The sequence below is a fragment of the Melopsittacus undulatus genome, chromosome 5 (assembly GCF_012275295.1).
Source record: "Melopsittacus undulatus isolate bMelUnd1 chromosome 5, bMelUnd1.mat.Z, whole genome shotgun sequence".
In the NCBI taxonomy this organism is placed as follows: Eukaryota; Metazoa; Chordata; class Aves; order Psittaciformes; family Psittaculidae; genus Melopsittacus; species Melopsittacus undulatus.
The window spans coordinates 64,192,100-64,203,367 of NC_047531.1; the positions used below are offsets into that span (position 1 = coordinate 64,192,100).

The 11,268-nt window shown below is 47.3% G+C and overlaps 1 protein-coding gene across 1 annotated transcript; it reads right to left on the minus strand.

The window, feature by feature from the left end:
* Positions 1-1,535: 1,535 nt before the first annotated feature.
* On the minus strand, positions 1,536-6,862 carry RCHY1 (ring finger and CHY zinc finger domain containing 1). The gene is made up of 9 exons (XM_005143014.3): positions 6,803-6,862; positions 6,597-6,716; positions 6,361-6,476; positions 6,189-6,267; positions 5,535-5,579; positions 5,374-5,432; positions 4,612-4,638; positions 3,914-4,034; positions 1,536-2,930 (listed from the first exon to the last, which is right to left on the minus strand). The coding sequence occupies exons 1-9, from the start codon at positions 6,857-6,859 to the stop codon at positions 2,802-2,804; spliced, it is 753 nt and encodes a 250-aa protein (XP_005143071.1). The 5' UTR covers positions 6,860-6,862; the 3' UTR covers positions 1,536-2,801.
* Positions 6,863-11,268: the final 4,406 nt, after the last annotated feature.

Sequence of the window (11,268 nt, forward strand, 5' to 3'; positions counted from 1 at the left end):
AAAAGGTCTACCCAGAGCCTTCTCCAGGCTGAACTACACCAACTCTCTCAGGAACAGGGACCTTCAACAACCCTATGTCATGCATGACTTGCTTGTGAGCAACCCAAAAGAGTGCTTTATCACCTCTGCCATCATCTCAAAGCACTCATTAATCACCTAGCTGGGGACAGTCATCTGCAGAGACAGCCTGCCCCAGTTTTGGAACCCAAAACCAGGACTAGACAGAGCTTCCCAACCTTCCTCTGAGCATCCATCCACTAGTGGCTTTTAAATAGAAACAGGAATTTATTGACTGTTTCTTTTCCCAGTTATGCTGGATGCCCCCAACACATCTTCACACCACCTCTACTTCTCCAGCCACCACCTAAACCTCAGCACATGGAAGCCCACTTGCTTCTCAGGCATCAGCTAGGAGTATGCTCAAGGGACTATCAGAACTAGATAATATTAAGGTCCTTTTCAACCATTCTATGATTCTATAACTGCTTTAATAATACAGAAACCTCAACATCCCTTTTTTGAGATTTATCTCAAAACCATCCTGTGATATCACATTTTTATCCCATTTACAGTTCATTTAATCCTGCCTGTCCTTTAACTGTCACAGGGAAGTCACCTACCGGACAGCAACAGAAAAGCACCTTGAAAACACTTAAGTGTCATCACCCAAACCCTTTCCATCCTGCTTCTGAGAAGCCAGACTGTGCTGAGGTGCTGGCTGTCAACACAGGACTGGAGCTTTTTGGAGAGCAGGAGACAAGTGCCCTCAGCCATGTCCTCCAGCCCTAGGCAGCACTGGTGGTGATAGTGGTGGTGTGAGTTCAGCTGGCAGCAGACACTCAAATTCCCCTGCATGCTCAGGGCTGCTGCTTATTCCTGATTAAAGAAACCCTTGGGCACGTCTCAAGACCCCAAAGCTCTGAGATGACAACTCCTCCAGGCTGGTATGAGCCCTGTCAGGGCTTACCTGAGAGCAGATCTCCATCCAGGGAAGGAAGCAAAGTCCCCAGGTGACAATACACATTTAGATGGTGCTCCAGTACAGTAGGGAGTCTTGCTGGCAGCTTCAATTGAGGAACCAAAGTGGCATCCATGCACAAGAGGAGACTCCTTCTTATCATCTGCAGGAGCCTGAGGTCAAGCAGAGATGGCAGCACCAAGGAACACCTCACTCATTAGTCAATGGCAGCGACTCACAGTCCCATAGCCAACCCAGCCCCTTCCCAGCCTGTAATCCCCTCAGAGAGGCACTTCCCAGAACATCCAACCCAAACCCACTCATGCAGATGGGAAAACAACATGGAACCAAGCCACGCTTCAAAATGACATGGAGGGTGGAGAAACTCAGCCTCAGTGGTGGGGGGACACCATCCTCTCATCCCACAGAAGTATTTGGGCTATTAAGACCATTCTTTTTTGTAACAGAGATCCATGGTTCACATAGCCATTCATCAACCCCTTACTTCTCAGTACTGAATCATAGTTTAAACTCAGTTGGTTTTACTCACAGAGTAAAAAGAGAGCAAGCACACAGCCTATGGCGTGACTTGTTTTAATAGAGATGCTGGTTTACATTGATTTACAGCAGAGAGAAAAGTGCTTCAGAAGAGAGACTCCAGGAAAGGCAAGCTCCAGACCACTCCTATTTCATACACAAAAGGGCACCATCAGCTGAAGAAGAAAAGCTGCTGGTTTATAGGTTAGAAAAAGTAGCTACATGAAGAGTAACTTGATTAATCTATTTTATTATTGGAAACTATTTGCATGTTCTGAAGTTCTCAGAAGCCAAGAATTTGCTGTAACATTTAGGCTGCAAAACACCTTGGGCAGGATATTACATGAGGAAAGGTCAGAAGGTTTGTTGGGTTTTGTTTTCTAAAAGCACTCCTCCATCCTCTCCCTGCAAATGAAATCAGATACCATTGTAAAAAAATAATAAAAACCCAAAAAAACAAAACCACAAAAAATTGGTCCCTGCACTGCTCAAGTGCCTATGAACTGCTGCTGCTTTAGCAAATGTCTCAAGCTCAGCTCGATGCCAGTCCTAACAAGACAAATATATGTGCTTCACTTTCGTTTACTGAACCATCAAAACATCACACTGTGTGACTGCCTAAACCTCACAGCACCTCAGCCTTTGTAAGGGAATAAAGCAAAATGAGGAAGAAATGGGTGCTTGTGGGAGAAGGGTGGCCTTGCAGCTAGGTCTTTAGGGTACTCATCACCCAAAGATGCCATTTCTGACAGCTCATCCTCAGCAGCCACTTGCTCACAGGCACTAAAACACATGATTTAGAAGGAACAAAATGTACTGGCATAAAACTTTGTGGATGTCAGCTTTATGTAAAAAGGCCACTCTCACAAGTTCATTTTCTCCAACAGCTGACACCAGAATAGCTGTACCTCCACCTCCTGTTACATTCACAACCTTCAGCCACCCCAGAACATCATCTGCTGTGTCAGCTGCTTGTCCTTCCTCATTCTCCCAGGTAGTTATTCTTCCAGGCTGTCCCCAATGCAGCAAACAGCCTTTTTGAAGGGTGCCATTCCCTAGAAACTAACCACTTGGTGGAGAGCTTCCCAAGGGCCTGCCCACGCCGTGCTTCACATACCGGGGAGGGGGTGCAGGTATCAGAACTCCTTTGCACCAGCATGAATTAAATCTTGTAACCACTTCACTTGTGCCATGATGATTTGGAATAAAATTTTACTGACAAGTAGGTTATTTGCTTATTGTTAATTTTTTTTCTTTAAATAATCTCTTCCAAGGTGGAATGTTTCTTTTCCAGAGCCTGTCTTAGTCACTGCTCCTCCAAAGAAAGGCTGCATCTTCCATACTGGGTGGTATTGTACGACTCACAGTTTTTGCACTTCATGCCTAGGACATGGAACTGCACTGTAGAGCGGGCGTTGCAGTCATTGCAAAGGATCTAAGCATACAGAAAAGACAGAGAGAGGATTTAGCACCAGCAGGACGCTCAGCAGTACTATGACCACCATGACCATGATTCCAGCAACCACAGAAGTCCTTTGCTAGTGGGGACAAAGCAGAAAATGTCTTAAAGACAGTGGGGCTGATTTAACTTTTCCATTTGTAACACTCAGATCACACTGTGTAATCACAGAGGATTTACTCCTTAGGTGACTCCTTGCATAGTTCAGGGACAGACAGTCTTTGGCTTCTCCTGATGTCAGAAACAATTTGAGAAGCCCTCAGGTGAAGTGAGGGCACATTAACAGCAGCTAGCAGCATTAGCTGGTCTGCAACTGAAGGCAGGCAAACAAGTGCCCTTCTCAAAAGAGACAGGAAAGAGATTTAAAAAAAAATAAAAATTCTAGCAGGATGGGTCACCTAAACCATAGCAGATGCAATTACAACATTAATGACCTAGGCTGCTTAATGCAGCATTAGCTGCAACGTGATGAGTTTCATGGTTTTGAATTAACACAAAGAAGCTAAAAGAAAACAAAGTTGTCTCTGTGTGCTAGCTTTGTACAAAGCAACAGCTTCAGATTTTTACAGAAAATCCACCAATCTTACTCTGAAACACAAAGCTCCAAGCTGTTAAAAACAAAATGTTCCTGCTTTTCACTAAGACATCGCATAACACTACCAGAGAAAGCAAGACACTTCCAAAGACCAAGCTGTTTCTCTGCTGTGTGATCTTACACCACTGAGATTGTAGTTCTGGGGCTGGTATTTTTGGAGTGCAGGTGGGGGCTGCTTCTTTTATTGGTGTTTATAAAGCCAGCAAATGAATACTGTAAGCCCACGCATGACATTTCTTCATCATTTCTTAAGCACCCAGTTGAATTCTGATCCAGGACAAGGTCCTACTGCCCTCTACTGCCAACAGTAAGAAGACACAGACCTGCTAAGAGTAGAGGCACGGTTTCAAGTCTCGTCTCTTACCTCCACCATCACGTTCTGATACTCTGTGGGCATAGGAGTATGCGCTACTTCATCATCCAGCTGGCGCCAGTACCTTGTCATATCTAAAGCAGAGTGCATGCACAAAGGACATCTATAACCTCTGCAGGGAGAAAAAAAGGCTAAATCAGAAGATGGAGAGGGGTCATAAAACAAGTCTACCCAAAAGGACAAGTTTCATATTACACTGAAGGAAAACACCACAAATTTGCCTACAAGAAATCTGGAGAGGGACTTGGACAAGGGAATGTAGGGGCAGGAAAAGGGGGAAGGGCTTTAAACTGGCAGAGGGGAGATTGAGGTAAGATCTTAGGAAAAAGTTTTTCACTGTGTGGGTGGTGAGGTCCTGGCAGAGGGCGCTCAGAGCAGCTGTGGCTGCCTCATCCCTGGCAGTGCTCAAGGCCAGGTTGGACAGGGCTTGGAGCAACCTGGTCTGGTGGAAGTGTCCCTGCCTGTGGCAGGAAGTTGGAACTGGATAAGCCTTGAGGTCCCTTCCAACCCACACCACTCTGATTCTACGAAATCAGGAAGTTCTTGCAAGCAGAACTGGAAATTAAAAGCCCCTTATCCCTTCAGGAGTTTGCTTTAAGGTATTTAGTACAGGACTGGCATCATGATATTTGCCTCTAAGCAATTTGTTTGGACTACAACAATAATAAGAGACATTTAGAAACACTTACTCCCTCAGCATGTCCTCATAACATGTTCTGAAAAGAAAACACAGTGAGAAGTTCAGTAAGAAGAATGGAATTACTGACTAGTAACACACTTGGACTGAATAAAGGCACACAGAAGTGTGCCCCAAACCAGAAGTTAAAAAAACAGCCTGAGTCCAAGTGAACAGAAAGCTTCCCAGCACATCTGATTCCATTCTAAGGTCTTCCAACATGAAGGAAAAGAGTCAATACTATGAAAAAGTCTGTGTGGTTCAAGTCTGCTTAAAAAATGGAACGTGGTGCATCACAAGGTAAGTTCAGGAGTTGGAAGACTTAGTCTGGAGAGACCTACATGAAACAGGGAAGCCATTCACTCAGTGCACAGAGAAAATGGGGGTGGGGGATGAGACAAGGATGTCTTAAAGAAATAATCTAAAACTTCATGGATGAGCTGCCACCAACCTCTAAGAATTATCATGCAACTGCTTCCTGCACCAAGGAGGGACTTCTTGAAATTTAAGTAATAACAGAAGGAAATTCGGCACAGGAGAGCTTAGAATGAACAGTACACAGGTCCCTCTGCCACCACCAAAGTCTGCTGCGTGAGGAAGACAACCTTCCTAAAGAGTTTCCCAATGAAACAGAGACTGATCCCTACCATGTGGGTCCCTACGAAACCAGCTGTTTGTAGCTGATGCAGACTAACCAGGCCTGTAGTGCTGCCAAAAGAACACCAAGGACTAGGCAGCAGCTATTCCCCTCTCTCAAGTATCTGCAATGCTTCACCTGTGCAGAAGGTGACCACAAGGCAACACGTGTGCTCCAACACGAGATGTGTGAATATCCTGTTTCAAGGCAAACATCAGACAGAAGCCAAAAAAATTAATTCAGTTGGAGTAAAAAACACAGCCACACACAAACCCGTGAGATGAAAAGCAGCTGCTCACCTCCAAACATATTGGACAGTCCTGCCTGGAGACATTTTCAATGCACTTTGCAAAGGAAAAAAAAAAAAGTTATTCTACTACATTAGTGTTTTTCCTAAATTCTAAAATACTTTAAAAATTATAAGAAAATATGTATGAAACATTAGTGTTTGAATTTATGTTTGAAGTTGTGAGAATTCAACCTGATCTAGTTGAAGATGTCCCTGCTCACTGCAGGGAGGTTGGACTAGATGACCTTTGAAGGTCCGTTCCAACCCACAACTATTCTACAATTCTAACTAACAGGTGGCTAACCATATTAAACACCAAACAGCTTGAACATAGACATAAGGGGTCCCAGAACTTCTGCAAGCAGCCTAGCTTTACCTATACTGCAGCAGGACGAGTAGCTCAAACTGACATGCTCTGAGATCAGTAATCAAATCAGATCTCAGACCAGCTCCTTTAACAGGTAGAGAAAGAGATCAAGGTGTTTATTTCCTGTAGCTCTAAAGCCATCCCAATGTGCTCTGTGTTGCTCTTAGGAGAACTTCAGAGAAAGAGAACCTGTTGCTCCCCCTGCTTGTGTGGCCCCGGATGGAGACAAGGCACTGTCAGCTTTCACTTTCAGGGTGTTTTCCTTTCAGAACACACAGTTAACAGGTGTATTCTTACCTTGTGCTTTCCTCGAAGGCTCAAGCTCAGGCATAAATTACACTTTGAGCAGTGGAAAAAATCCTCCTTTGGCCCGATCCTGAGGAGAACAGCATCAGGTCAGGGCCGGTTCCCTCCCCGCTCCGCTCTTCACCCGAGCAGGGTGCACCAGTCCCGTCGGCCCCTCACGTACCTGCAGATGCCACACTCGGGGCAGTGGTACTGCTTCTTGTCGCTGTCGAAGAGGTGGCAGATCCCGCAGTAGTACTCGCCGAAGAGGTTGTCGCAGCCCTCGCAACGCTGCTGGGCCTGCCGTTGCACGGGGAAGATGAGGAGGAGCCGGGAAGAGGGTCGTTAGCAACGCGGCCGGCCCCACACAACATGGCGGCCCCCGCAAGATGGCGGTGCACGCTTCCCCACCGGACCCACCTTCTGCAGGAGGCGGCAGCGGGTGCACTTCACCTCGGCCACACGGAAGCGGTCTAACCGGTGCTCCTCGGCGCCGTCGTGGCACAGCCGGCACGCGTACAGCTTCCCGCAGCACGGCGCCTACGAACGGCACAGAATGGATCGGCTCGGAATGAACCTTCCAACGCCAAGACCCACCGCCTCCCTCTGCCCCGCCGCCACCTCACCCGCAGCAAGCAGCCACGCTGGTAGTGCTCGCAGCCTCTCTCCCCGGCCGCAGCCATATTGTCCCCGCCCCGCCCCGCCCCGCCCCGCCCACTGCCGGAATAGCGGACGCAAGCGAGCCCCCTCCTGGCAGATGAAGTTCGTCTCTCCCGCAGCCTGGTGTCTCGCTAAAAACCTCTTTGGGTCTTGCTCTCCTCGAACTCCTTCTTCCCCCTTCCTAAGCCTTAGAATGGTTTGTGTTGGAAGCTCATCCACCTCCAATCCCCTGCCTCTGGCAGGTTCCTCCAAGCCCTGCCCTTCTTCTTACCCCCTCTGCTAAACCCTTCCTTTCCCCCAAAACCACCTCCTGGTTTATTTTTTGCCATCCTGCAAAAACGATCTCCTTCCCCCTAAAACTTTCCTTCACCCCCCAAAGCTTCCTCCACCTTCAGCCTTCATTTCCTCCCCCCAAAACACTCCTTCCCCTAGAAGCTTTTTTCTACTCCCCCTTCCCCGTAAACTTTTCTCAGAAAACCCTTCCTTTTCCTCCCCTTTCCCTGAAAGCCCTTCCCCCCTTAAACCTTCCTTTTCCTCCTAAAAAAGCCCTCATTTCCCCCTGCCCCAAAAGCTTCCTTCCCCCTAAAACCTTTCCCCCTTCTGTCCTAAACCTTTCTTCCCGCTCTGCCCTGAAACTTTCCTTCTCTCCCATAAAATCTTCTTCCCAGACCTTCCTTCTCCCCCCCAAACCTTTTTCCAAAGCCCTCCTTTTCCCCCCTCCCCTAATAATTTTCCTTTTCCCCATAAAACTTTCTTTTCCCCTCCTTCCTAAAATCTTCCTTCACTCCCCAAGCTTTCCTTTTTTTTCACCTCCCCTAGAACCTTCCTTGCTGTCCCTTCTCCCCAACAACCTTGTCCCCCACACACCTTTTTTCCCCTCTCCAAACCCTTTCCCCACCCCAGCCTTCCTTTCCCACCTGCCAGAAAACTTCCTTTTTTCCCCAAAAAACTTTCTCCTTTCCCCTCCTCCACTAAAACTTCCCTTTTTTCCATTGTCTTCCCTGGTCCCCCCTCCGCAAATAACAAACCCCGACATCTTGATGCAGCACAGAAGCAGCTCACAGGCAGAGAATGGGACTGTTTGCCATGTCCAAGGGAAGGACCCACAGCCAGTGAGTGCTAAGCCGTGATGCTGTGAGAAGCTCCGTGTCCTGACTAGGTGCTGCTCTGTCCATCTTCAGCTTGGGAAATCCTCAGCAGGTCCACTTTAGGCAAGCAGAGTGGTTATGTTTGCCCTGGGCACGGTCAGCGATGTGCTGTGCAAGTGCTGCTGAGGGGAACCTGCACTTGTAAATGGCTGCAAGAAACTTGATATCAACTATTAAATAAAAATGGATTTAAAAGTCCTGTTTTTCAGTGCAGGTAATGCTGCCACTACAAGTGAGCTGACACAACACTGACTCCAGGGAAGACCAAGTGAGCACAGCTTACATTTGTACTCGTACCAAGGGATTTGGGATGTAAATATCCTTTTATTTGCAAGTTTTAACATGCACATCAACCCGCAGGATACCCACAAAGCTCTAAAGACAATGACATCCATACGATATTCCACATTGATGGGAAAGACAGTTAAAGTTCCAAAATCGACTATACCATGCAGTGGGGTAAGCGCTGACAGCTGAAAACAGAGTTGCGAACAACAGAGGGACACTGCAGATCTGACTATGGGCAGTTAAGCAAAAATAGTCTTCCTGGCAGTCCCAAGACAAAAGTGGTGCTCGTCTCTCCCCACAGCCTGCTATGCCAAGTTCTACACATAAATGCCATGTTCCTTAAGGGATTGTGCACTTCGTTGAGCTGTGAAGTGCTCACAGAGGCCGTTTCCCATGCCACTAGCAACCCATCTCACCCACTGCTTGCTGCTGTGTCCTTCACTACTAAGAGCAGCCGATCAGCTGGCCCACTTGAACACCCAAAAAACAGCCATCCAAATGAACACACTGGGGGAAGTTGCTGAACACTAGGTCACACACGCTGCTGAGTGTTAGCAAGGGTTTCAAAGGAATAGCTGGGAACACTTCCACATTTAAACGTTGTATTTCTTACACAAATGTTTTCTTTAAGGCCAAGGTGTTTTCCATCACATATTTGGTAGCACACCAAGGCAAGTTTAGCAGCCATCCACTCTCTTCACTACTCATCTAGAAAAGAAACCTCCAAGAGGGCAGCAGTTCAACAAAAGAAAGTGCAGCTTTCCGAAAATCCTCCAAACCAGCATCTGCCCTTATCACACACCAAAAGCCACTATTCTTCTCAGACAATGGGATGGGTGCAGTGAACAATCCCAGGTGCTGTGGAGGCTCCATGGCCCCAGCCTGCCAGGGGATGTGGCCGAAACCCTGCCAGGACCACCCCACAGAGCCAGTGGGTGGTGGGAGTTCCCCCTACACCTCACCTGCTCCTGCAGCTGCCTTCAGGAGCAGGCTTAGCTGCTCAGGGGCATCCCTTGCACCCCAACCCAGGATGCTCACAGCTGCTTGGGCTCCACTGCAGCCCTACAGGGTACAAAACCTCTCCTGGTCCTTTACCCCAGTGGCAGACAGCTGGTCACTGCCACTTTCAAGAGCTTCCTGCAGCAGCCTCCTCATGGGCTGCTCCTCACTGAGGACTTTGCTCTCCAAAGAGCCAATCTGAAGAGAGACCAAGAATAGCTTGAGACATTCTCCTGCCCATCTTATGAGCCAGCCACTAAAATAACATCCAGGCATCAGATACCACATAACTAGATGGGAAGCAGAGCCATTTATTGAGGAATAAGTACTTCAAACAGAGCAGGTGGGAAAAGCCCCCTCACCTCCTATGCTAATAGCATGAGTTGGGAATCATTTTGAAGTCCCTGCTAGTACAAAGTTACATACACTACCTGTATTTATTTAGTGCCTCTGTTCCAGAGATCATAAGTTGGGAAGCTTGGCTGCAAACACCCTGTTCTGGTTTGAGGAACTCCACTGCCATCCAAGGGTTGGGCAAGGGTGCATCTGAACTCTGCATTTTCCTCTGAGGAGCTCTGTTCCTGGCATTGCTCATGCCAGACACCATTCACAGACTGAGGGGGACTTGGCTTGGTCCCCATCTTCTGCTCCAATTCATCCACAGCAAGTGGGAAGCTCCTTACCTTGCAGGGTCTGTGTTCCCCAGCTTTTTCCTGGGGAGGCGACTATCCTTCTCTGAAGCACCAGTCTCATCTGCAGTGGGATGAGGCCCCCCCCAGCCCTCCTGTGAGGAGTCACAAAGCTGCCTCCTCTGGCTGTGCTGCACTGGGGAAGGTGGAGTCTGGAAAAACCATTCTGTAATCCTAGCACTGGGTGATGAGGGGAGAAATCCAGACCTTGAGGGCTACCAAGCAGTTCCCACCTTTCTACTTAGGACACCTCAAGAGCCTTAAAAACACTGTGAAGGAAACTATTTTGCGAGTAACAGCTACTTACCACCAACCAGCCAGCTCACTGTGAGCAAAGAAACAGAACATGCTGCACAAAGGTGAGGTTGCCTTGTCAAGTTCTATAAAACCTGTTTTGCCACAAGCTCTCTACAAACTGAAGATTAGGCTGAGCTGGTTTACTGTTTGAGCTTCTGTGTTTTTAAGAGCAGCCACTGTCATGCTGAACTGTTAAAAATTATGGACTTATCTGTGCAGCTCTCACAAAGAATAGGTATTGGAAACTGCTGCCTCTGGGTTTGCTTGCCAGGCCTAACAGCTATTGAGAATCCCAGCCTGCTTCCAGCTTAGCCAGTGGCACAGGGCAGCCTGTGGTGTGCATCACTTCTTTTGCCTGTCCTTAAGGACAGGAGCTCACATAGCCCTGCACCAGGCAGGTTCTTTTCCATTACCAAGACACAGCTATGAAAAGCTCGTGGTTGCCTGCAACTGTCTGCTTAGCCAGGAGAAAAGCACCATTTTTTTTCCTCCTGTTTTTAAGTCTATTTGCAAAGATTTAAGTCGATTTGCACAGACAATATGGCTTTTCTCCTGCATATGGAAGTGGATCAAATGAACCTTGACCCTAACCTACAGAGCTTCACAATTTGTGCTTGGTTTTGCACATGCATATTACTCAGGTTGGTAAACATGACAGCACCAGTGACCACATACAGAAATCAATGACCAAGCATTTAAGTTGGTCTTCAATAGGAGTGAATATGCAAAAAGTCATTTCCTGTTGTCATTTTCAATCCACTGAGGAATTGCTCACTCCCAAGTAGAGAATTTCTCATGGTGACGGAGAATTAATATAATCCCTCTGAATATTGGCTCCTAAGCACACTATTTCAGAGAGTCAGTTACAGAGGTAACTTACAGAAAATGATGGTTAACATTTATTGCAAACTAAAACATTGCTCTCATCAGCCAAAAGCGCTTTTAAAACCATCATCCTCTACAGATCATGGTGCTGGAAAGAGAACCAGGGTTCTGTCTAAAGTACTTCTG